We start from the raw sequence: 25,525 nt of genomic DNA on the forward strand, positions 1-25,525 counted from the left end.
TAATATAATATAATATAATATAATTTAATAACCACAGAGAGGCAACCTCTGAGCAGCTTTTGTATGAATCTAGTCGGAGCAGAAGTCGTTAGATGCCATTACTAAATAGCCATCACTCCTACAAAACTACAACAAGCACATTTGTCGAGGAGTTTTCAGTCCCTTTGCATACGTCATCTGGATCATTGGTCACAGGTCTGTCCAACTGCATACAGAGGCATTTTGTTCTACGTGCTAATTTATGACTAAAGCTAAATTTCTGTTGTAAAATATAAACCTACAAGGCTATGAATACATGTACACTATAAAAATGTAACACTGAATATGTTCATGTTTTATTTAATTTGGGGGAAAGAGAGGCAGAGATAAATGGGTCACGTCCTCACTCACCACACTCCTCTGTTTGCAGATGTTTTCCAGTTCAATCTGAGTGTTCTCCAGCCCCTGGGAGAGGGCCTCCTGAATGCTCTCAGCCTCCAGACGCCTCGCTTCACTCTCCTCCAGCTAATTGGAGACAGAGCGAGTGCACCGGTGTTTATTACAGGAAAGAAAGTGAGCCGGCGAACCTGTGGTATAAACTATTTGGGTGTACCTGACAGTGTAGGCGCTCTATCTGCTCCTTACTGCCGTTGGGCACATTCCGTCCCGAGCTGTCAACGGTGGCAAGGAGCAGCTGGGCGTCGGCGAGCAGAGCATGAGTCCTCTTCAGGTCTCGCCTCAGTTTCTTCTCCACGTCAAAGTCTCTGTGTCCCACCTGCAGGATGAGAGAGCTCACGCTAATTCCTGCACGAAACACACGTCCATCTATACATCTATGGAAATCCCGTGTTAGGTTTTTGATATCGCTTTCTATCATGATGCAGTGTGATGATCTGTTATTTGCTCTTATCAGCCATCACCTGACCCTAACTCTGCACAGTTGACCTGCCTCTCACGTGACAAACAACCATTACTAACTCACACTTATGGGTCATTTTAGATTCTCCGGTTAAAGGGATACTTTGGGCACAGATGTTAAAAGGAAAATAACATTTAAACCTTCAGTATTTGATTGAGGTGCCTGTCAGACATATGGCCTAAGGGGCCCTATAAACTCATCACATAATAACTAGTGTTATTTGGCTGAGGGGGTCCCTTTCAGATATGTTTAACATAAACCATCGTATATTGATTGAATGACAGGGGGCTTATTAAGATATATCACATAACATAACCGGTTAGAGCTGCAACTAACAATTATTTCCATCATCTATTAATCTGTCGATTATTTTCTCAAATAATCGTTTGGTCTACAAAATATCAGAAAACCTTAAAAAATGTCGATTGGTGTTCGTCAAACCTGGTAATGATGATGTTCTCAAATGTCTTGTTTTGTCCACAAACCAAAATGATTCACTTTGAATGATTTCTTTGTTCTCCAGAGCAAAGAAATGAAGAAAATAGTCACATTTAAGAAGCTTAAACAATCAGAAATCTTGTTTTAATCATGAAAAAAAGCTAAAAAACCGATAAATTTGTTGATAAATTTAGTAATCGATTAATAATGTGTGTGTCCATCGCAGGGCCACACACATAGAGACACACAACCATTCACTCTCACATTCACACCTATGGTCAATTTAGAGTGACCAATTTACCTAATCCCCATATTGCATGTTTTGGGAGTGTGGGAGGATACCGTGGAAACCCGGAGAAAACCCACGCACACACGGGGAGAACATGCTGTATTGTGTAAAATTTAAATCTAAACAAATGTCTGTTACATTCCAACATTGCCAAAAGAGTTCACACAACGCTATCAGCTCCACAAGACTGTGTTTCTCAGTATTCAGGTGTCGTTTGAACCGTGCTGCACACAGATGTATTTTAAAATGCCAGCAGTTCTTCCCTTAACAACCGATCTGCCTGTGTCAGCACCTCTGCACGTCACAGCTCTAAGTCTCCTGGATGCAGTCTGGACAAGTAATGAGATGATAAGAACTCTCAACTGTTTCTGTTACTCTCTTTCTCTCTCGTTGTGTGGAGTTAGGATTAGGATTAAGGTTTGTGTCTTTTGGGGAGAAAAACCAGGTCAAATCAGAACCGGAGTGTTGTGGTTACGACTCAGGGGGCGATAGAGGTTCCACACTCTACATATAAACAGTCACTTTGAAGCTTTCCACTTCAGTTTACCATATATCAAAGAGATTGTGAATCAAATATGAGACAGGAAATGAAAAGAAAAGATTCAGAGTCAAATGAAATGATCTACAGCAGCCATGACCAAACTGAAGAGTGCCGGGGGCTAACTCTGAAATGTGGAAATCCTCAGAGGTCCACCCAAATCTTCAATCGATCACGTTCTGACAGAATGGACTCAGAAATGCAGAGTCTTGGGAAGAGAGTTCTCAAAACTGTTTATTCAGTCCAAAGGCCAAAACCAGAAAACTCAACAGACAGAGGAATCAAATCGTTCAACAAAAATAAAAAAACAGGAATTCAAGCAGAAAATCTCACAGGAACACACAACTGACAGAAGGGCAGAGCAGTGTTGCCAACTCCTCAGGAAAGTCGCAAAATGATGTCATCGCCTAATTTACATAATTGACCATGTGTATATAATTGTAATGGACGCTGTAGGAGAGAGGAATAACTTTGTGGAATCGACAAAAACACCCTAAATATGTTTAGAACTACAAATGAACTTTCTTCTGTCGATTCTTGGTTGTTTTTACAGAATGTCGCTAATGACGTAAAGTCGACGGACGAGAAAATGAGCCTCGTTACCTTGTTACGCATTAAGTATTTTCTGTGATCTCGAGATAACGGAATTAACACGACTGTGGTCATTCTCGGCTTCAGCAGTGAGGTTTGTGTGCGTCTGTTGTCTTGAATTTGTTGCCTTTCAGGACCTTTTCTGGTATGAACACTGTGCAAGGACCAGTAGTCCTCATGGAGACCAAAACCTGGCCTAAATGAGACACAACCTCTTTTCTGAGGAACTGGTTAAGTTAAGTTAGGGGCATAAATTTGAATTGTGGTTAAATGGTTACAGCTAAGATTTGGGATAATGCTTTATTTAGGCTCTGCAAACAAACTGTGTGTGTGTGTGTGTGTGTGTGTGTGTGTGTGTGTGTGTGTGTGTGTGTGTGTGTGTGTGTACCTGGTCGCACAGAGTCGCAATGAGTCCCTCCAAGTCGTGCTTCTCATGAATCACCATCTGCTTCTCTTCATACTCCTGCTCTAACTGCATCTCCAGCTGCCTCAGCTGCACACACACACACACACACACACACACACACACACACACGTACAACAACATCAACAACAATAAAACAAAAGATGAACGAGCAGTAGAATGTGTTTTCATTGTCACTGACAGGAAACCTTCCCTGCAGCTCTGTGCATAATGACAGGCATTAACACAGCACCTGTGGAAGAGTGTAAAAGTAACAGACCTGCAAACATAACTAATCAACCACAGTTTGGTGATTTTAAACTTTGTACTCTGTCCAGGAGACTAAAGACACTCCAGTGTCAAATGCTTTGTCAGCTTCAGTGTGTTTTGGGTTGTGGGAGATTGTTGTTGGGTTGTTTTTGTGTCCCCCAACAAATCTGCAGAAATCTTCCAACCTGGCAACGTGTGTTTACCATATATAATTGAAAATAATGATGAAATTGAAAGGATTACTCGCACAGTGTATGGTGTGTGTACCTGGTTGTGTTCACTGTTGGTTAATGACATTCTGTGTATAATATATAAGTCTCTAAGCCACGGACGCCTGTGGTAACGATGTGCTTTTGGTCGTCAGGTGACGTGGAGCTGCTCTCTCCGTGCAGATCCTCCCTGAGTCCATCATGTCTTTATAGAGCATGTACACAAACTGCTTTTTACAGCACATTTGTGCACGTCAAACTAGTTTGAAACAAGACGATACTCGCCTCGGTTCCTACTTTATGAAGAACGATGACATATCACATATGTCAGAACCTTTTTTATCACCAGCCGCCACTGGATTTAGGTCTGTATATTTTTAAATGTTTAAATTACATGCTTGAAATTAACTCTTGGAACTGATTTTCAGATCAATATGATATTAGGTCAAATGCCTTTTCTCTGTCTGAAAATAAAATAAAAATTTGATCACAAAAAAAAAAGATATTAGGTGTTACAGATTTAAAGGGGTAGATCGTGTAGTACCATTGATAAGAATGAACTGTTAACAGTAACTACTGTAAATGTGTTGTTAATGTTACAGGAACCTTAACTTTGGGTTATCACCAGTGCCCTGTGCTGAGATCAGTTATGAACGGTTGGATATGCTGAACCCACCCGCCTCTGAGACGACTTGTGCACATCCTCTAACTCCTCGTCTTTGTCTTCCAGCTCCTTCTGATGCATCTGCTTCATCCTCTCCATCTCCACCTCAAACCTCATGTGGATCTAGCAGAGATGAGGGAAATGAGGTGAGAAAGGCGGTGCTGGGTGATGTAATGTGATGTGTCTGGATGAGTGTGTGGACAGTGTTTGGCACCTGGTGCTGCTGCTGTATCTTGGCGGAGAGCTGGGTGATCTCCTCCGCCCTCTCACTGGCCTGGCTCTCCAGGAGTCTGAGCTGTTTCTTGAGGTCAGGGAGCGACTCCGAGGCCAGATCCACGGGCAGGCTGAGGTCCCGGATCTGGGCGCACAGCTCCTCCTTCTGCTTCTGCAGGCGAGACACCTCCGACTGGCTCTCCTGCTCACACCCACCCACACACACACAACACAGTGTGTTAGTGGTATCTAAACATTTTACCAGCCTCAAACTAATAAATCCTCTTTTCTTTCATAAATAACAAACCGAAAAGACAGAAAATCTCCATACACAAGAAGAAGAATAAGATGACGACAATGAAGATAAGCAACAGCGAATGACAAAGTGTTTCCGTGTGGATAAAACACAGAAAAAAAAATTCTGTCATCAGTAATATTGATGAACAACAATATTTCAAGCTTCTTTAACACTAAAATTAGCAGGGATTAGCCATTTTTAAGCCCAGGTGAAACTAAATCAGCTAAATCATTCTCATTTCAAGTGATTTTTAACAACACAATGGAGCTCAGTGTCCTTTACTTGAGTTCCTCATTCAAAAACAACAGTGAATGAATGATCATGAAGTCACTAAAACAGTCAAATGAAATAACTGTGGTGTAGCATGGCACTGCAAATTATAGATCGCTGCCAAAAATGAGGAAATGAGTGAGTCGGGGGGGTCTTGCTGCAGCTGATTAAAAACCTGCTCCCCTTGCAGTCTTTTGACCAAGGAGAAAAATCCATTTCAGCCCAAGGTTAAATGTGTTTCCAATGGGATTGCGGTATCAGTGAATCAATACAGAGGATCACCCAATATCACTTTTTTCATGTCCAATACCGATATCACAACCTATACTGATGTCAGTCCAATACAGTCATTTTACAACTTTTAAACTACAGTTTTTTAACACCAATGACCTGATTATCCAACAGTGTAACAAATATTCCTCCCTCATGAAGAATAAATAAGAAGCCTCCGCTAAAATTCTTTGCTGATTCTATATGCAGCGTATTTTCTATCACACATCTTTGACACCTGTTCACACGCTGCTGCCACAGCCGTCAGGAGCAACGTGGGCTTAAGTGTCTTGCCCAAGGACACATTGTCATGTAGACTTATGGAGCCAGGAACCAAACCCACAACCCACAGCCAGAGTCATGAAGCTCCATTGTGAAGCATGGGATTTTTAGATTGTATCGGATCTTACATTTTTATTAGGGATGTCCGATAATATCGGCCTATTATGGTAATATCGGTTTGCATCGGTATCAGGAAAACGTGCGAGTAAGTGCTTTGAGGATAACAGGAGATACATGATGTCACCTAAAATTAGTTTTGTGTGAAAAAAGCCTGTATATGTCGGTATCGGTTGATATTGGAATCTGAATTTAAGTGTTGGAAAATATCGGCATATCGGTAAAAAAGCCACTATCGGCTATCCCTAATTTTTATCCGTCTACTATCCAATCCAGCAGTTTTCAACCAGTATCAGACTGATACCGATACCTAGTGTCGCATGGGGATACAGATCGATACAAACAAACCTGCAGGTTGCGGCGCAGAGTGTATATCTCAGACCCCAGAGAAGCGTTTTCCTGGAAGGCTTTGTCCTTTTGCTCTCGCTCATTATCAGCTTCCTCCAGAGCCCGAGTCAACTCGCTGTCAAACCTGAACAAACACAGCAAAGAGAGAAGCAGCAGAAGCAGCAGGAATAAATATGGCAGCACATGGAAGAGGAAAAGCACAACAGAACTGGTGGATCTTGACCAGGCACTCGCACTGTGATGCTGAAGTGTCAGCTGGGGTTTCAACTCTCAACCTCACGATGATCCTGTTGCGCTACACAGGTGAAGTCACCAGTTACCAGCGGATATGATTTCAGCTGTTGTTTTGTTTATTATTTCTTATTATTATTTAGCAAGGATTTACAGTTGATATTTAAAGTCACACACATTGTGTCTCTGCTTTGTTTAAATGTATTAATAATGTAATGTAATATACATTTCAGTTTCAGTTTATTACATGACTATAATATGACTAATAAACAATCTCTTGGGCCGGGCAAATAAAATTTCCGAGAGCAAAGCTTAGCTCCAAAGAGGTCGTGTGCATCCCTGTCATCATAAACAGGATAATGCCATGAGAGCGGGAGAGTGGAGGACAAAATGTATTGGTAGAAGATAAAACAAGCGCCACCCAAAATGAATGCAGGGGAAACATTACATTACATTACATGTCATTTAGCAGACGCTTTTATCCAAAGCGACTTACAATGGAATCAAGTACAATTAGCCAGGGGTGGAATCGAACTTGCGACCATGATGTCTTTGGTACACAAGGTAGGGTCTTAACCACTGAGCCACTCCACCCCACAACACACATTTCTCTCCTGCATTCATCTCAGCATTCAATCAGTTCACCTGCTCCCAATCCCTTCATCAGACACCTCCCTTTATTTCCTGGTTCTCCATCTCAGACCTCTGTGTGGTAAATGTCACGACTCTCTTGAAGATATCTTGGTTCTCTAGTGCTTCGTTATTCGCTTGTACTCTGCTTGTGTTAACTCCTGTTAAGTCAGAACCTCCTCTCCTCGTGCATGCTGCCAGTGACGCCTGGATCACATCTCCTCCTTCACCTCCAGGTTCCTGCATTGTTCATCTCATCTGTTAATCTATTCATGAATAAACAGCCTACAGTCTTTCGCCCGCCTGTTCTTGGGTCCAGAAACACCTCGCCCTAAAAAGACCTATACTGAAGCTGTCAATGACACTGATGTCCACCCATATGTGCTATTATTTTATAATCTATTTTCCAGTAAATCGGAATAAAATTTACAAAAGTGACATCACGCCCTCTTTAGGAATATACTGTATATATATACACATCATATATTATTATTAGTAGTAGTATTTAGCCCCTTGTGGCTAAGTACGATTTCCATCCTTCTGCTTTCTTCCCTTTTCCTATTATTAAATACAATCTATGGAAACACTGTGTCCTCACACAGCTACATTGTTTATATTGTAATATGGTATTTTTGTCATGTAAATATAATGGTAATATTTTCCTGAATAATGTGTTACGGCACAGCCATCGTGTTTTCAGAGAGTGGTGAAAGTAAAATAGATCAGATAACGAACTGTAAAGTGTCAGCGTTTAGACAACATATTCCACACCAATCACTTCTGCTGCGTTGAGTTTCATATGATTTGTGGCGAGCTGTAATATTTGTGCCGCTAAGCTCCTTATTTCAAAGGTCCTTCACTTGCTCTGTAGTCAAAACACACGATTTTGTCCTCACTGTGAGGACGTGTGAGCTGAAGGACAGGAGGACGTCAGGTGGACACACACACACACACACACACACCTCCTCTGTTTGCGCTCCAGCTCATGCATGCGGCTCTGCAGGCTGTCGGCGAGGACTCGTGCGTCCTGAAGGTCAGAGGTCACCCGGCGACAATGACGCTTCAGCTCTGTCGTGCTCCTCCTGGACTGTTCCAGCTGGGCCTGCAGCGTCGCCACCTCCACACACACACACACACACACACACCGACGAGGTCATTATCTTCAGACATTTAATCTCCTGCCCCACGTTGCCGTACACGTCACAGTGTCCTGTCTCACCTTGGTGTCGAGCTGTTGTCGCGTCTGTCTCTCCGTCTCCAGTTTTTCCTCCATCTGCTTGAGACGTCTGCGGACAAACTCGACCTCGGTCTGGCAGCACTCCAGCTGCATGGCCAGCTCACTGTCTGTGTGGGGAGTGACGGGACTTTGTCAGAGGTGATGGCTGAGGTCACAGCAAAACTAGCTCTGTTGTATATGTATCTTTATATTGGTGTTTTTGTTACAAAGAAGGAGTTGAGGTGTTTTGGGAGTCTCTTCTTTTCAGTCCTTTTGTACCTTTACCTGTCCCTGCTGCTCGGTGACTCTCGGCCGTCTTCGCTCTCTGTTTCTCCTCCTCCAGCTGCTTCTCCAGTGTTTCCATGGTGACTTTACACTGGTCTAAACGAGCCTGATGTTTGAAGAGAAAGAGATGTTTGTTTGACAGTGAAGAGGATGCGATGGTTTCATCACAGTCAAAACAAACAAGCTGTGCGATGAGTCACCAGCTCCCACAAGGTCAAAGAGAAGTGTGGCACACCCAGGGAGAGAGTTCTGTCTACCTGCAGGTCTTTGTTCTCCCGGCTGAGTCGAAGTCTCTCTGCTCTCTCCACGTCCAGAGCCTGTCCCACTGCATCACCACGGAAACGCTCATCACTTAGCTCAGATGTCACGGCTGTAACCTACACACGTGGATCACGCAGCATAAACGTGGTTAGGTTAAGAGTCATGGTTAAAGGATGAGGAGACACAGGGATTTGAGCTGGAAGGACGTGAAATGCATTACATAGAAAAAAAGGTAGAGAGGAAAATGTAAAATGTAAATGTAAATACACTTTGACAAACAGAGGTTAGGGTTAGACAATTATGGTTAAGGTTAAAGTAAGTCTCTGGGAACTGATTGTAAGTCAATGTAATGTCCTCTCAGGTGATGGAAACCAGTGTGTGTACTTGTGAACCAGTAGAAGAGGGGACTTTGGTGTCGTTTCACACTCACAAACAGGGGACTCCACATTGAACCGGGGACATTTTTCAAGTCACCTGTTAGACATGCTTTAAATCAAGATAAAATCACGTCTCAGTAATAATATGGTAAAATCATAATAATAAAAAGAATTCTATGCGATTTTTTTTATTTAATATGACCAGAAACCCAAGTCCCCTGTTAGTCAGTGAAGAATGACAGTCCTGTTAGCGTTGTGTGTGTGTGTGTGTCACAGACCTTGGTCTCCAGGACGTCTGCAGTCTGCCTCAGCTCGTTCCTCTCTTTCTCTGATTTCTCCAGCCGTCGTCTCAGACCTGAAACCTCGTCCTGACAAATGTGTGAAAAGATCGTGTCACAGCAATGGAGGCATATTCCAAAATGATATTTCTCAATTATTTGCTCCACGAATTGTTTGTTAACAGTATTCACCATCGAATCGTGTGCTGTTCACAGTATGTACTTTTCTGGCATAAACACTGACCTTGTCAGGAGCACGACCAGTACTACTCATGGAGACCAAAACCTGTACCTAATGAGGCACTGAGTAAAGTTACCGAGTAAAGTTCAAGACTATGGTTTGAACTGTAGTTATGTAAAGGTTTGGGTTAAATAATGAATGGTCTGTATTTATACAGCATTCACACACTGCCGGCACGGGCATCAGGAGCAGCGGGGGGTGAAGTGAAGAGTCTTGCCCAAGGACACATGGGCATGTGTGTGTGTGTGTGTGTGTGTGTGTGTGTGTGTGTGTACCTCTTTGATCCTGAGCCTCTCGTTGTCCATGTTGACATCGAGCATAGGACGAACTCGACAGAAAAGTTTCCACCAGCTCCACTTGGCCACACCCCTTAGAGCCCGCAGGTTCCTCTGCAGACAGCTGATGGCCATCTGCTGCACCTGGAGAGAGAGAGAGAGAGAGAGACAGACAGACAGAGTGTGTGTGTGTGAGAGAGAGAGAGACAGACAGAGTGTGTGTGTGTGTGTGTGTGTGTGTGTGTGTGAGAGAGAGAGAGAGAGAGAAATCAAAAGCTGTGCAGTATCAAATGCAGTATCTGGTGTTTGACAAGTGAGGCAGTAGATCCGCTGATTTGTATTATTTTATTTTTTTATGATTTTTCAAAACTTAGTGTGCAGAATTGCACCTGGATCCGCAAATAACATTAACTAGATACACATGTACACTGGTTTACACCTGAAAAAGGTAGCAGTAAAGTTGCAGTCCTCTGCGGAGCATGCAGAGCCACACTAACCTTGAGTCTGCGGTACCTCTGACGGGCCAAGTGTCCGTTGCAGGAGGCCTGCAGATACAACAACCAGCTGGTGACCTGCTGGTCCCTCTGCTCCTCCAGAAAACGCAGCACACCTCGCTTCATGAACACCTGAGACACAGCAGGGAGAAGATCCGTGAGTTCATGAGCGGCAGTCTTCATCAGAAGTGTTGAAGCATGTCCTCACCCTGCTGGCCCCGACAACGATGCCCTTTTTATCCAGATCCAACTCAACCAGCAACTCCTCCACAGCCTGAGACAAAGTCAGAGAGCAATTTATCATTTATTTATTTTTGAGGAGAAGATCACAGACCTAGTGTTTGTGTGAGGTCTCCAGCTGTCATGAGGTGCATCTGACCTTTCTCTCGTCATGACTGACAAACATCGACGCATAACGTTTCATAATTGGAGGAGACAAGGCCTGGAAATGACAGCGGAAGTCACTCAGAGTCATGTGGTCTGGAAAACCTGGGAACAAGAAGCAGAAGCAGGCTTTAGAGCCAAATTCTATTTTCTATTCATGTGAAAAATGTCCTAAAACTTTAGTTTTTGACCAAGCAAAGATGGCTACCAGCAGGGACACAAGAAAAGGGTTATTTAGCCACCTAACCAAAGGCTTACCTAATAAAACCTACAATGTTTACTACTTTCTGCCTTTTTTTAAACGGCCTTATCTACTGCACCACAAGTCCATAGAGAACAGCAGTGTTTTTAGCTCACAGGGAAACAAAAGCTGCAAAAAAAGAGCCAATTATGTAAAACAGAACAAAATATTTCAAACACACAAGTCAAGAATATCAGAAGACACAATAACACATTTGACTTTACTAATGTTTCCCTGCGAGCTAAAAATATACATTTTCTTTATAGAATTTGGTGCAAAGTAACAGAAACTTCCATCTTTCTAGTTGAAAAAGTCTCTTTCACGGTAACATAAAGCATGATCACATTCTCCCGATATTTGAGACTTAAGCAGGTGTAGATTTTATGAGGTGAACCAAAAACAAAAGTTTGACTTTTAAGTGACACAACACCCTGAGATTAGTGATAAATTCACAAACACACAAACATTTTATGCTGAGACACTATTTAGAATAGAATAGAATATACTTTATTCATCCCTTGCGGGAAATTCTTTCGTCACAGCGCTCCAGTGTACAAAGGTAACGAATTTTGTAGCAGCAAACAAATCTTATAGCAGCAATTTTTTTTGAAAATTACAAAGTTAAAAACTATAAGAATAAGTACGAATAAAGCTAAGAATAAATTTACAAAGTTAAAAATTTCCAGAATATACTTCAAAACGTGTACCTCCCCCTCCCCCCATATTAACAATATATAATTTGTTTAATTTGTCAATATAATATTTAATTTCAAACCATTTGTCGATTTCAATAGGCGTGCAAACCGAGTGTGCATGTGCTGACCTGTGCGATAGAGCTGCAGGGCCTGCAGGATGTGTGTGGAGTGCAGCTGGACTCTCAGAGACGGCACATCAAAATTCCCACTGTCTGCCTTTGCGCTGACGCACTGCAGGAACACTGGCCGAGCTCGACGAATCAGGTTAAGTAGAGCATCCTACAGGGTTTGGACAATAAGGTGAGGGAAATAAAACAGTTCCCAGTATGTTACAGTTTTAATAAAGTATGTGCTGGTGCACTTACTGCCTGTAGTTTCACTGCTATGCACTGGGAGTGCCTGCGTACGGCTGCCATTCCCCCGCTGAATGTCTTTCGAATCATGCCATTCCTCTGCAGAGAACGCTGACTGCCGCCCTCCAACCCCCCCAAACCCCGACACAGAGGGGGCACGGAGATTCGGGGTGTAAACATGGCTTTCACCGCACCACTGTGGGGGGGAAAAAAAATGAACAGTGTAAATGTGGAGTGTCGTGAGAACTTCCCAGGACAAAAAAGCCCGAGTCTGAGTCTCTGCACAAACTGACATGGTGGAGTTCTGCAGCAAACAGATGGCATTGAGAGCAGATGGATTGTTCTGGATCAGACCAAACCATCCAGTGAGGTCGTAGCGAACCGGGTCACAGCCCATCATGTGGTTCACCTCACACTGCAGTGGCTGCTCACACTGGCGCACTGTGGGGACATACATATTCATGATAGTCAATGATAATTACATCATTCACACACACACACACACACACACACACTGGGATAGATACTGCACTTGTGCATTTATTTATTTATTTATTTACCAGAATTGCTGTAATACTGGCTGACTCTCTCCAAGGCTCTGTTCTCACTGGAGGCAGGGGTCACCATCTCCTCATCCAGAACCCATAACAGACCTCTGGGGTCTCCATCTGCTGCCCGAACCTTAAATGCAAGCATACACACACGTCCAAAAATGTTAAAAGTTTGACATAGTACACTGTACATAGATATAATAGTATATATATATATATATGTGTTGTGTCGTGTACCTGTGGAGGAGCCTGATCGATGGAGGACACCACCTCAGCAGGACTAGTCTCCGGACACTCAAAATCCACAGGGATCTGCTCCTGTAACAGGCAACAGGAAATACAGTTAAGAACAGTAGATAAATAACTGTCAGCTGATGATCTGTTGACATGATACTGAATTAAGTTGAGACTTAAACCTTAACCTTCTTCCTCACAGGCAGCAGCACATAATAATATATATTTATAACTGGGTTACAGACAAACACAATTATAAATAACTGCAAAATCTACAAAACAAAAGTAAAAGAAAGTGAGAAAAGAAACTAAGTTCAGGTCTGAACACTTTCAATCCATCCTGAATCAGATCACAGAAAGCACATTTGGAGATGGTTTGAGGACATGTGCGTCCACATGTATGCCCTCTGTATCACCTCTGACACCAGCTCAGCTCACATCCACTTCCACAGTGGGTTTATTTTTAGCCCACGTCACAATATCAACACAAGATTTCTTCTTCTACTGCTTAAAATATCATGTTTCATGCTACAGCAGCATATGCGTAAAATGATATGAAATATTGTCTGGTTGGGGGTCCCCAGCTGTGTCTCTAACGTTATTTTATGAGTGCACACTTCACGTCACCTGTGTGTATCTCTCCAGAGTGTGTCTAAAGGTGTGTGTGTGGTATTGCTGCAGCAGCCTCTCCTGCAGGTAGTTGTGGCAGAACTCAGACCAGCTGGCCGCTCGCTCCTCTGCCGAGTGTCGCGGGTTCCTCGTGCCTGGTGTGTCCACCACCATCACGGAGGCTAATGTCAGCTGCTGACCACTCAGAGCCCTGTGGGCAACAACAACAACAACAACAACAACAACAACAACAACACGGATCATGTCATATGTACTGTAAACCCTGCATGTTAACATGTTGTATAGTATGTTGACCATTTAAATAAATAGACAAAGAAGCCTAACTGCTGCATCATTGTCACATGTTTGAAAGACACTTTGTTTTCTTAAATTAGTGTTTAAATGTGTGAAGCTTTCTTCACTCTACTGGCCTTTAAAAGTCCTCTAATGTTTACCTGTTGATGAGTGAGACTATAGCAGTGAAGAGTTCCTCATAGAGCCCTGCAGCCATTCCTTCAACACACTGAAGAGCCGTCAACCTGGGACCTGCAGAGACCAAAAACATGGTTTTAATAGTATTTCATTGGCATTAAACATGATGATGGACAGTTGAGGTGAGCAGATTTCACACAACATCATCATTAACGATTTTAGATCTACGAAGGCCAGATGTGTTAAATTAAGTTCTGTGTGCAATTGGATTTGTTGTATGGCGTTCACTGTTTTCTTGCACCATGCAGTGTTAATGCAGCCATTGTCTCCAGTGGTTCAGTGGTTCAGTGGTTTTAGCGTCAGCTCTCTGAAGGACTCACTTGACCTGTCGCTTCTGTCTCCCACAGATCACCTCTCACCTCTCGTGAACGCGTGTCTCACCTTCATCCTCAGCAGGGCTCTTCTCTCTGCTGCCCCCAGTGGTTGCTCTCTGCAGCAGCTGGCGAAGGTGATGTTTGAACACAGCTGTGTGCAGGTCTTCTCCTTCACATCCCAGAACGCTGCTGGCGGTCTGAGCGCTGTCGAAATTCACAAACTGTCTCCTGCCCACTGTGACGAGGACACACACAGAGGACACACACAGAGGACACACACAGAGGACACACAGTGAGACCTGAACTGCTAGTGTGAAGGTCGGTTCACTAACAGGACTTAAGGGATCAAATGTGTCCCTTTATAAAAATATGTCATGACCCTTTTGGTTAATTTTATTCTATGGACTAAAAAAACTGCTGATGCATTTTTATTTCAAGCCCTTGTTTAATGTAAACTCACCGGCCAGCAGCTCTTTCTTTCCTGCTCAGTGTGTGGCTGTTTGGTTACTTTGGTTCTATTCCTAATGGAAACCGTTCCACTCGATGGAAACGCAGGTTAAACGGCATGCATGAAGGCATGAAGGACTATCTTATCAATACCTCATTCAGTCACACTTCATGAAAACCGAAAGATAAATGTAGATGTTTTTTGGGGGCAGGGTTAGACTTTCTGTGTTTCTGGCAGGATCACTAAGACTGTGAATGACGATGATGTCGATGATTATGATGATGACAACTATGAATGAATGAATGATACCTCTGCAGGACCCGGCAGCTCCCAGGTGATAAATAGCAGCCAGAACGTGCCATATGGCTTTCTGCTCGCTGGCTGTGAAGCCCAGTGTTTCCATGGCAGTTAGCAGCTTAGTGAAGGCAACGGACGCCCGCTGTTTCTCCTCCACCTGAGTAGAGACAGGAAGAGGAAGCGGGAGTTAGTCGATCTGTGAAAGCAATGGAGTAAGAGCTGTGTCACGTCTCTGTGAGACTGTGGAGACTAATCGTGTGTCACATCACCTCCTCCAGAGTTCTGTTTCCCTCTCTTCAGGGTTTGTAAACACAACTTTATTTGTGTTTTATTTGTTTGCTTGATCTGTTATTATTTAAACTTATTTAAATGTGACAAATGTACATTGTGGCTCATGCTAGTTTGTTTGTTTTTTTAATTAAACATCATTTTTTTGGAATTAGGATGTTCAAATATTCAAATAAAACAATTTTACTACATTTATCTTGTTATACAGAATTGATTTTTTTTAAATGGAATTTGGTGCAGGAGAGTGAGGAGTTTTTAAAATGACACAAACTTCATTTTCCAGTTTGAAAAAGCTGTCAGTGTGCCCCAGGTCCTGGATTCCCAAAGACTGGGTCGAGACCCACAGAGAGATTTCTCTCCCCAAACTATGTTGAAGAATTTTCTAGTACCCAAACGAAGCAGTAATACAATCATTCTTGCAAGTTTAGGATTTGCAAACTTTCTTTTTCTTCTTCATACACACACGCGCACACACACACACACACACACACCTCGCACTTACTGTACCTTGGTGGGATTTACAATGCAGAAGGAGTTGACTTCTGGGAGCTGGTGCAGCTGCAGTTCTGTCCTAATGAAGGAATGTAACAGCACAGTTAACTCAGGTGAAGCACACTAAAGTTCTTCTGCTACAAAATACTGAATAACTGTCAGTGGACAAAAATCTGTACATTTAGCAGTAAACGGTATTATGTGATCGATCTCTTTTTATCTGACTTTATCAAATACTCTTCTCTCTCTCGCTCTCTACACTGCAAAATAGATTTTTAAAAAGTTATTCTGGGAAATTGTTCTTATTTTTTAGCATAAAAAGAAAAATAATCTCAGCAAGCAAGCTTTGCACTCAAAAAATAATGATTGAAAAATATGATTTCAGTTCCACTGGTAGTTTGTTTAAACTCTGGGCTCGACTATCTGACCTGAGTCAGTGTAAAGAATGCTCTTTTTGGCGAAGTCTGTTACAATAGTCAAGCCTACTGGAGATGAAAGCATGACTGACAGGTGTCATCCTCTGTTGCCAAAAACAATGAATTCATTGAAGAAAATCTGGTTCATCTAAATATTGACTTCCTCTAAAGAAGGAAAAAATGACTCTATTGGACTTCAGTCATCTGGGGACAGCGCCAGATATATCTGCGTGTCATCTGCATAACTGCGACAGTCAGTGTTAGATTTCTGCACAATTTGACCCAAAGGCAGAATATTTAAGCTACACAGAAGGGGTCCAGATGATCTTCCTTTTAGGGACTCAGGGTCTTTCAAGAGTGGGGCAAATCTTGGGTCTTATAGTCTTGGGTCAGTTTGCTTTTACTCAGTCCACAGCTGTTTTCTACTCAGTATTGGGGTTATAGAGACACTCCTGTGCAATAGCAGTACAGGCCAACCAGTCTTATCACTAAACCGTCTTCCCATATCTGACTTCTATTTACATGATTTCTACCACTCTACTGATTATAGGTTATAGGTTGACCAGAAAAGCCCAATACTAAAAAGCGTAAAGGGGTCACATCACCACCCACCGGAGCAGAGTTGGACAAACTTAATTCAATAAATCCATTCATACTTGCAGCAACTTTTTGAGTTTTTTCAAAGCACCTGATTCTTTAGTGCCTGTATACGGTGAAAAAGACAGTAATCCAATTACTATACATGACGTACAACTATGGAAGTGAAGATCTCAACAAATAACATTAAAAAAATGTTTCGGAAACAAATTACGGATAAATGTGGTGGAGTTAAAGGGGCATTAACCAACATTCTTATTTACTGTCCTCCCCCACTAGATTTAACTGTAGAACTTTTGTGAAAAGTCAGCTCAACCTTCAATAATGATATTCATATATTCCTACTGTAAAATACTCATTAAAAAATCCTTAATAGGTGATAAAAAAAAAATTGACCTTTCCCAAATACTTAAGGTTTGAGCTATTTTAAAGTAGAAACTTTGAGGAAATTGAAAGTTAATTAAGCTCAGTAGTTAATCCTGATATCTAGTTTCCCCACAGTGGAAAATATTACTTTAGTACAAGTAAATGTACTTTTACCACAGAGAATTACCTCATCTCTGTGCTGAGTCCTGCCAGCATCTGAGAGAAGACCAGGAAGTTGCTCTCTCCTGCAGTTTTCTGACACACTCGCCATTTGTCCAGCATCATGGTCTGATGGAGACACACGGGAGAGTGAGGTGTGTGTGTGTGTGTGTGTGTGTATACTTGTATTTGTTACATCTTTAGGACTTTTCTGGTATAATATACATGTGTAGTACAATACATGCATAATGCATTTGCAATACACACGTGTAATCCTATTTATACTGTAAACATCAAGCTCACACTGTATATTCTGTAAATGTAAGTCTATAATGTATTCTATTTGACCTTTTTTATAGTTTTATTGTCAATATTTTTCTGTTACTGTTTGTTATGGATACTGTTTTACTATATCACTGTGTTCTTGTCTTTTGAAGTGGGATCTAACTTTTGACCTGTCTTTAATGTCCACCTCTGTCCTATGTGTTATATGGACTGGATTATAATGCCAGATTAAAGTGAGGCTTTTATTCCTTGTAGCAATACACTGTATTTGCCATAACGAATAGCCCTGGGTTATGGTTAGTGTGTGTGTTGCTTGCCTGCAGGTGTCCAGCAGCGACCTGTCCAGCATGATTAAAGTCCAGTGAGAAGACCATGGCAAATCGGGATGAAGCATCACTGTGCTGCGAGCTCACGCAGCCAAATGACCTCATGACGGTGAACATGGCCTGCACACGCTCCACTGAGAGAGAAGAAAAGAAAAGAAAAAACCATGAGAGTGAATGAACCACCTGCAGAGTCCAGACATGAATCATCCTCTTTCTTCTCTGCTCTGCTCACCACTGATGTTCTCTCCAGTTGTCCCGGCCTGTTTGAGGAGAGCATGTGTGAAGGCTTGGCATGCCGTAGTCTTGCCAGTCCCACTGCGTCCCAGCGCGCACACACTGTGGTCTCTGCGGGTGCCCACCATGGACACGTACACTCGTTTGACCAACGCAGCCAGAGCAGGAGGAGCATCCCACACTGACTCTCCTCGCCGAGACTTTGGGGTCTGACAGAGAAAAGGACAGGATGTTTTTAGAGATGTCACAACTTAGATGGAACATACTTCATCACTGTTAACAGATTATCTTTGAGTGTTTAAATTAGTGCTCGGAGAAAAACAGAAAGAAAGGTGAGAAAATGGCGTTTGTTATGGCAGCAGATCCAGATCCATGGGTTTCATTTTGACCACATGCATAAAGGGAGGCTTGTCTGGAAGTACACACTCTCGTAAGTCTGTCATTTTTTGCTCTGCAGACATTGAATGCAATTTCCTGCATGTGGTGCATCCGGATATTACTGCGCGGGCCGCTCTGTTCACTCCTGGAGTCCAGTATCTTTGCCTGACCTTTGAAATGAACTGATTTCTTCCACAGTGAGCGTTGTGATGATGGACACGCTGTAACATCAGCTCTGTGACGTGGTGTTCTTTATGCAGCGCAACCAGACATATGGCCTTTACTGCCATGGCTGCTTCGTTCAAACCGACCACCCACTTTGATGATACCGTCTTGCAGAACAGGATCTAATCTGTAGAGCTGACTTGACTTCCTAACCTGGGAATCCTTACCATGGAGTCAAGCCAAATCCTCAGATTACATCTCTCCTTGACTATAGCGTATCAGCACAACTTCTTGATGAGAGTGGCGAACTTCATACCACGCTCCTGCCTCTCCTCTACCTCTTTCTTCACCTTCTTCACCTCCTCTGTCCTCTCCTTCTCCTCAGCCTGTGGCATCTTCCTGTTATTCTTCATACCACGTGAATCTGCAGGATTAAGTGACCTATTCATGTATCTCCACTGAGATGGTGAAGTAGCTTCCCAGATGACTGCAACCCGATTGGCCACAAAGGTCTTGTGAGGCATCATTCTCTATGTACCTAAGCATAGTCAGACGGTCTGTCCAAAAACAGAGGTGCTACTGTAGATTTAGCCATAATCAATATGTGGCACTACTGTCCCTCTTAGTTGGTGCACAGAATGTACGACGCTGTGCTGTAACCAATCTCATTTCAGTCGAGAAATGGTGTATGTGAGCTTTCAGTGCGGGGAAAAAGTAATCAAGCTTGATTCATTGGGTTTTGAAAGCTGCTGACGTCCTCTTTGTGTATGCTTTTCACCAATACCCTCAACTCAGCTCAATCTCTTTTGGTAAAGTTCTCTCAAAATCAGTTTGGCTGGGAGGATACATGGAGCGATTCTGTACACCGCTGAACACAGCTTACAGAGGAGATAGCGCCAAAGACGTGTACAGTCATTCTCTACTCTTCAAGTTCTCCGTTTATGTCTCCGTCTGGCCACCAGAGGACATTTTGGAAGTCAGAGTCTCTGGAGGGTAAAGTTCCAGGTGAAACATGGCCTCTATATCGGCCAATGTAACCAGCTCCTCTCTAAACCTCATCATAACGCCAAACAAAGTATTTGTGAATTCAGGGCACTGAAAGGGCAAAATCTTCCTGCCTCTTAGGTTCAGTGTTCTCACTACGTTCTCGGTACCAAACGTTGCCGAAATGCCAGGGTCAATGAAGACTTCAGCTTTACTGGAACAACGGCCAAATCTTGGCTGTAGATCTGAGCCATTTTCAATCTTCTTTGGCCAATAAGCCCAAAAAGAGCTTCTCTTCAAGTGCCTTTTGTGCGTACTTGGGCTCCCTCTTGTGGCCAAGTACATGCAGTGTATCACCTGCTGCACCAGGCTCATCTGCCATCTGGCAATGTCAAAGCAGTAATTCCAAACAAACACAAGAAGCTTCTGTAACTCAATAAACTTAAGTGTTCTTCAATAATCTTCCCTAGTAGCTTCACAAATGTAACTGCCATATTCAGGCAGTATCTACACGAGTTTGCTCCTTACAGCTCCGTTAGCTCCGTTAGCTCCACTATTAGCATGTTAGCTTACAGTGCAAGTATCCTCTATCCATAAAAAAACACAATTGTTTAAATCGCTCAGTTCTCGTCACTCTCTCTAAGTTGTGTTACTGTAATTGTTTCTCAATTCTCAACATGACACTTTGTAGATTAATCAATGAACTGATTAATCTAAAACGTCATCGGCAGATTGATCCAGATGACGGTGTGATCTCACCTTGCTATGAGCTTGTAACGGAGGCCAGAAGTTGACCAGGTTGGGTCCAGCATGTGTGAGTGGCATGTTGCCTTTAGCTCGACTGATCAGTGTGTGGAGGACGCCACACTCGTTCACACTGTGCAGGTCACTCAGGTCCTCACACAGGTCCAGCTCTGAAGGGTTACACTGTGAAGCCAAGGAGACGGAGACATGGGAAGTCATTAGAGCTGTTATTAGAGGGCCACCACATGGAATCATTTGGTAAAAAGTGAAAAAAAATGAGATTTATATTCATATTTCATTTTATTTTTCTCAGGGAACCCTCTTGATAACCATTGTTCAAACTACTACAATAGCTTCTGTCCTGTGGACTAACAGATATCACATTTGTAAATGTGATGATACTGTCTCTTGGCTCCCAGAAGGTGTAAATCTTTGAGGCTAAAATTCTCAGTTTGAGGAGAGCCTACATTTAAATGGCCACGCCTTCTTCAAATATCATATTTCATCAAACTTCCATGTGTTAGACATTAATGGAAAGTTTAGAAATCACACTTTCACAATCTGTAAACAATTCAAAATGCCCCTCAGCCTACTTCTTCCTCTTTTTTCCATGGCTGGGCACATATTAGGAAACAGATACTACATTATAAAGATTACTGATGTGAGTAGAATAGAATAGAATAGAATAGAATAGAATAGAATAGAATAGAATAAGAAAGCCAATGGCAAAATTAATTTGAAAGCACTAGCTGGTGTTTGACCAGAGAGGCAGTAAACGCAACATGGATCATTTCAATACTTTAAAGTAAACAGTGCAGATTTGCTCCTGGATCAATAAATACATTTACTCTACACCCGCCTGGTTTACACCTGGAAAAAAGTGGTTTAGTTACAATATAAGCATAGAAGTAGAAGGAAGAGACTGGAGTTATTTACCTTCTCTATTTCATACTGTGACACATCATGCAATGACGCGTCTGTCTGCAGACGGACCCTCACTCGGCCTTCTGGGAGTTCAGGTGTGCCTTCATCTGGCTTCAACTGAGTGGCTGAAATGAAAGAACAATGATCAGACTCACTGCCCTGAGCGTGAGTGTAGTTCACAGCTGTGTTTACATGCCACTTATGCTGATCTATATGCTGATCCCTGCATATTTAATGGCACATACAGTAGTCTGCAGTTACTGTGGTAATCAACCTCTAACATGATATAAAAGGTAATATAACCAACTAACAGATGACTAGAGATTGTGTGAGGATTAGTTAATCCTCTACTAATCAGTCCACTTAATCATAGAGACTACACTTTTACACAAGCGTTCATACCACAGCTGTATCACTTTGCCATTAAAACCAATATTATATTCAGCTTTTGATCATCAAAGCTCAAATCATAACATAAATGATCTCAAAGGAATTCACACCTATGGTTAATGAGCATCTGTTGTTTTGACACTAGGAGGAAACTGAAATACTGAAATACATACAGTACTTTAATATGGAGTTTTCTGCTCAGTTTGTGGCTTTTTTAACAAGATATCAAGCTTTGTATGAGAATAGACTTCTGCTGTTGAAGAAACGCTAGGGAGTGACGCTTTTCTGTTGCCCAATCAGCTGATTGTTATGGGTCACCCATACCTACCATTACTCTGGTTCCCCCAAAGGAAGGGTACCAAAAAATGATTTGGTACCCTTCCTAATGGAAACGCAAATAAAGAAATGTACCATACCGTACTGAAGCATTCCACTCAGTGGCAACACCAAAACCTGGTCATAATGAGGCAGAACCTCCTTTATGAGGAACTGGTTAAGTGTAAGATTTGTGGTTAGGTTAAGGTTAGGGATAAGGTATTTTTTTAGGCCAAGGTCTCTCAATTCTAGGCTTGGGGACCCAATGCCCTGCATGTTTTAGATGTTTATCTGCTCCAACATCCCTGATTCAAGTGGTCAGCTCAGAAGCCTCATAACGATGGTGTTGTTTTCAAATCTCACCCAGGGTGAATCCATCTTTTTGGACACACCACACAGTTCCAGCTTCATACCACACGTCCCTCACCTGAGACCAAGACACAGCAGAGGGGCAAAGATGAAGAAGAAAATACTGCAAATACTGACTTATACTTCATCAGTTATACCTATACGGTGAAAACGTCTGTAATTATTCCACAGAGGTTTCATGATTATTATGATAACAGAACACACAGAACTTACCTCTCTCTTATGTTCTGTTCCAGCTGTGTCTGCTTGCTGTCCCTCTGGCTCCTGCCTCTCCTCTACCTCCTCCACCTCTTTCTTCACCTTCTTCACCTCCTCTGTCCTCTCCTTGTGCTCAGCCTGTGGCATCTTCCTGTTCTTCTTCTCCTCTGACCTCCTGTCCTGCTGCTTTGGAAGCGCCAGCATCACTTCCTCTCCGGCTTGCTGTGTGCCGTCAGTGAAGATCAACCTGTGGGAAGAGGACCTGCCATCTGATGGTGCAGAGTTATTTTCTTGCCTGCTGTTGCTGGTGAACAGTTCAGCTCTGAGGGCCATCTCAGCCTCCAAGATTGGAGGAGTCTGATCTGGGTTGAGGAACTGCTGCACGAGGTTGTCGCTCAGTTTGCTCGGCTGCAAAAGATAAGAATCAGTATGAGAGGAATGGTGATGGGTCCACTGTGCACTAACAATAGGATGTTACAACCAGCAGATGCTTAGCTTAGCTTTGCAGTTGTTTACATTGAAATCTTAATTTTATTATTCTATTCTTTTAATTCTTATAATAAAAATTTATTTATAATTATACAATAATACTTTTTAATTGTTTGGGCTGACCGGGTTCTGTAGAGACTGGAATTTCGTGTTCTAATGTGTGTTAGAATGACAATAAAGAATCTTGAATCTTGAAAGAGGGAAACAACAAATTCTACAAGCAACTAGCAACTAGGTTTATTCTATTCTATTATTTATTAACAGGAGCATTTGAATTGACTAAGGTATAAAGGACCTGGTGTGGTTCCCAACAACAAACTGACCAAACATTGTACCATTGTAAACCAAATTAATTAAAATGACCCTGACCCTGAAGCTACAGCCACTTTAGAGGACAATGAGTCAAGGAAGACAAGATGTTAGCAGTATACTTACACTCTATAAGACAAGCATTTACCTACACCTTTATTCTCTAAATAACAATATACATACTAGAGCTGCAACTAACGATTATTTTCATAATCGATGAATCTGTTGATTATTTTCTCGATTAATCGATGAATCGCTTGGTTTATAAAATATCAGAAAACCTTAAAAAATATTGATCGGTGTTCGTCAAACCTGTAAATGATGATGTTCTCAAATGTCTTGTTTTGTCCACAAACCAAAATGATTCATTTTTAATGATTTCTTTGTTATTCAGAGCAAAGAAATGAAGAAAATATTCACATTTAAGAAGCTTAAACAATCAGAAATCTTCTTTTAACTAGAAAAAAAAATTCAAACCGATTATCGATGATCAAAATAGTTGTCGATTAATTTAGTAATCGATTAATTGTTTCAGCTCTAATACATACATACTATGGGAAATTAAAAAAAAAGGGCGATCCTAAAATTTGTGCTGAAGAAAAATATGGGTGCACCTAGATAAAAAAAGGTCCTGCTCATTAGCAGTCGCCTTGATACTGGCTTTTTAAATGTATTGTTTCAAATCTTTCCTATCACGTCCAAACACCAGACTCTTTATAGCCTACCATTCTCTTCAATCTGTAATAAATCATTTTGACTTCATTAGTTGCTCCTGATTGGACCATCTGTAAGAATCTGAGGTGAGACCTGGAGAAGAAACAAAGCACTCACAGCTCTGTCCTCTTTGACCTCTGGTTCTTTGTGCTTGGTCTCCTTCTCCGACTCTCTGACCAGCTGTTTGAGGAAGCCGCCCGGCACTGCTGACAGTGGAGGAGGAGGAGGAGCCACTGCTTCGGCCACCGGCTTCTTCTCCTCTTTGATCTGTTGTTGTTTTTTTAATGGCGTGGTGAAAGGAGGCAGAATTAGACAGAAAGAACAAGTCATTGATCACAGTACAGTACATTTGTGAGTACAGCAAACACAGTGAATATCAGACATTCTAACCCAGACAGACACTAAAATAAAACGTGTTTCCACCCACACTATAGGACAAAAGTATTTGGCCACACCTGTTAACACTTGAATTCAGGTGTTTCAATCTGGCGCTTCAACATACCAAGACATTTTGGACAAAGCTATGCTTCCAACTTTGTGGCAACAGTCTGAGAAAGTCGCTTTTCTATTCCAACATGACAAGTAGAGCTGAAACGATTAAGCCATGATTAATCAATTACTAAATGAATCGACAACTATTTTGATAATCGAATAATCGGTTTGAAGATTTTTTCATGATTAAAACAAGATTTCCGATTGTTTAAGCTTCTTCAATGTGAATATTTTCTTCATTTCTTTGCTCTGGATAACAACGAAATCATTTAAAGTGAATCATTTTGGTTTGAGAACATCATCATTCCCAGGTTTGACGAACACAGATCAACATTTTTGAAGGTTTTCTGATATTCTGAACACCAAACGATTAATCGATTATGAAAATAATCGTTAGTTGCAGCTCTAATGACAAGTAAGGACTATAACGACACGGGAACAGAGATTGTGAGTCAGAGCCTAACGTCATTAATGCTCTGCAGAATGAAAGGACACAAATTCCTTTAGAAACACTTGAAAATGTTTAGGAAAGTCTTCCAAGAAGTGTGGAAGCTGTTATAGCTGCAAAAGCAGGAGCGTCCAAATACTTTTGTCCATATAGTGTAGCTCTGAGGGACTGTTGCTTTTATGTTAAACTCTTAAAACAGTTAAATATTCAGACTCAAGCTGTATGCAGCACTGCTATAGCTCTTTAGTTTGTATAAAAAAAATGAATTAACTTCATTTAAACTGAATTTAACACGTTATGTATTCACATCATAACAAATTAAATCACACTAGCAGGAAAAGTGTTGAAATAATTAAGACATGCATTTTCAAACATTATCTGGATGATAAATGATTATATTATATTATATTATATTATATCATGACAGCTTTACTGTGCC

General features: G+C 41.9%; 1 protein-coding gene across 1 annotated transcript in view; it reads right to left on the reverse strand.

Annotated features, from left to right (window-relative positions):
* LOC131446167 (unconventional myosin-XVIIIb-like) overlaps positions 1 to 25,525 on the reverse strand; it is a 44,931-nt gene that overhangs the window by 14,633 nt on the left and 4,773 nt on the right. The window contains exons 3-35 of the mRNA XM_058617229.1: positions 24,264 to 24,413; positions 22,650 to 23,042; positions 22,431 to 22,494; positions 21,375 to 21,487; positions 20,454 to 20,621; positions 18,166 to 18,376; positions 17,925 to 18,067; positions 17,351 to 17,451; positions 15,800 to 15,863; positions 15,017 to 15,161; positions 14,327 to 14,494; positions 13,909 to 13,999; positions 13,472 to 13,664; positions 12,848 to 12,928; positions 12,620 to 12,740; positions 12,353 to 12,500; positions 12,072 to 12,255; positions 11,835 to 11,985; positions 10,766 to 10,875; positions 10,595 to 10,660; positions 10,390 to 10,518; positions 9,893 to 10,036; positions 9,377 to 9,466; positions 8,718 to 8,837; positions 8,455 to 8,566; positions 8,179 to 8,303; positions 7,922 to 8,076; positions 6,099 to 6,222; positions 4,515 to 4,715; positions 4,313 to 4,423; positions 3,143 to 3,247; positions 593 to 754; positions 391 to 504 (exon numbers count right to left, since the gene is read on the reverse strand). Of these exons, the coding sequence (XP_058473212.1) occupies positions 391 to 504; positions 593 to 754; positions 3,143 to 3,247; positions 4,313 to 4,423; positions 4,515 to 4,715; positions 6,099 to 6,222; positions 7,922 to 8,076; positions 8,179 to 8,303; positions 8,455 to 8,566; positions 8,718 to 8,837; positions 9,377 to 9,466; positions 9,893 to 10,036; positions 10,390 to 10,518; positions 10,595 to 10,660; positions 10,766 to 10,875; positions 11,835 to 11,985; positions 12,072 to 12,255; positions 12,353 to 12,500; positions 12,620 to 12,740; positions 12,848 to 12,928; positions 13,472 to 13,664; positions 13,909 to 13,999; positions 14,327 to 14,494; positions 15,017 to 15,161; positions 15,800 to 15,863; positions 17,351 to 17,451; positions 17,925 to 18,067; positions 18,166 to 18,376; positions 20,454 to 20,621; positions 21,375 to 21,487; positions 22,431 to 22,494; positions 22,650 to 23,042; positions 24,264 to 24,413 (4,557 nt within the window). The remainder of the gene's footprint in view (positions 1 to 390; positions 505 to 592; positions 755 to 3,142; positions 3,248 to 4,312; positions 4,424 to 4,514; positions 4,716 to 6,098; positions 6,223 to 7,921; positions 8,077 to 8,178; positions 8,304 to 8,454; positions 8,567 to 8,717; positions 8,838 to 9,376; positions 9,467 to 9,892; positions 10,037 to 10,389; positions 10,519 to 10,594; positions 10,661 to 10,765; positions 10,876 to 11,834; positions 11,986 to 12,071; positions 12,256 to 12,352; positions 12,501 to 12,619; positions 12,741 to 12,847; positions 12,929 to 13,471; positions 13,665 to 13,908; positions 14,000 to 14,326; positions 14,495 to 15,016; positions 15,162 to 15,799; positions 15,864 to 17,350; positions 17,452 to 17,924; positions 18,068 to 18,165; positions 18,377 to 20,453; positions 20,622 to 21,374; positions 21,488 to 22,430; positions 22,495 to 22,649; positions 23,043 to 24,263; positions 24,414 to 25,525) is intronic.

This window comes from Solea solea, chromosome 19 (genome assembly GCF_958295425.1).
Source record: "Solea solea chromosome 19, fSolSol10.1, whole genome shotgun sequence".
NCBI lineage: Eukaryota > Metazoa > Chordata > Actinopteri > Pleuronectiformes > Soleidae > Solea > Solea solea.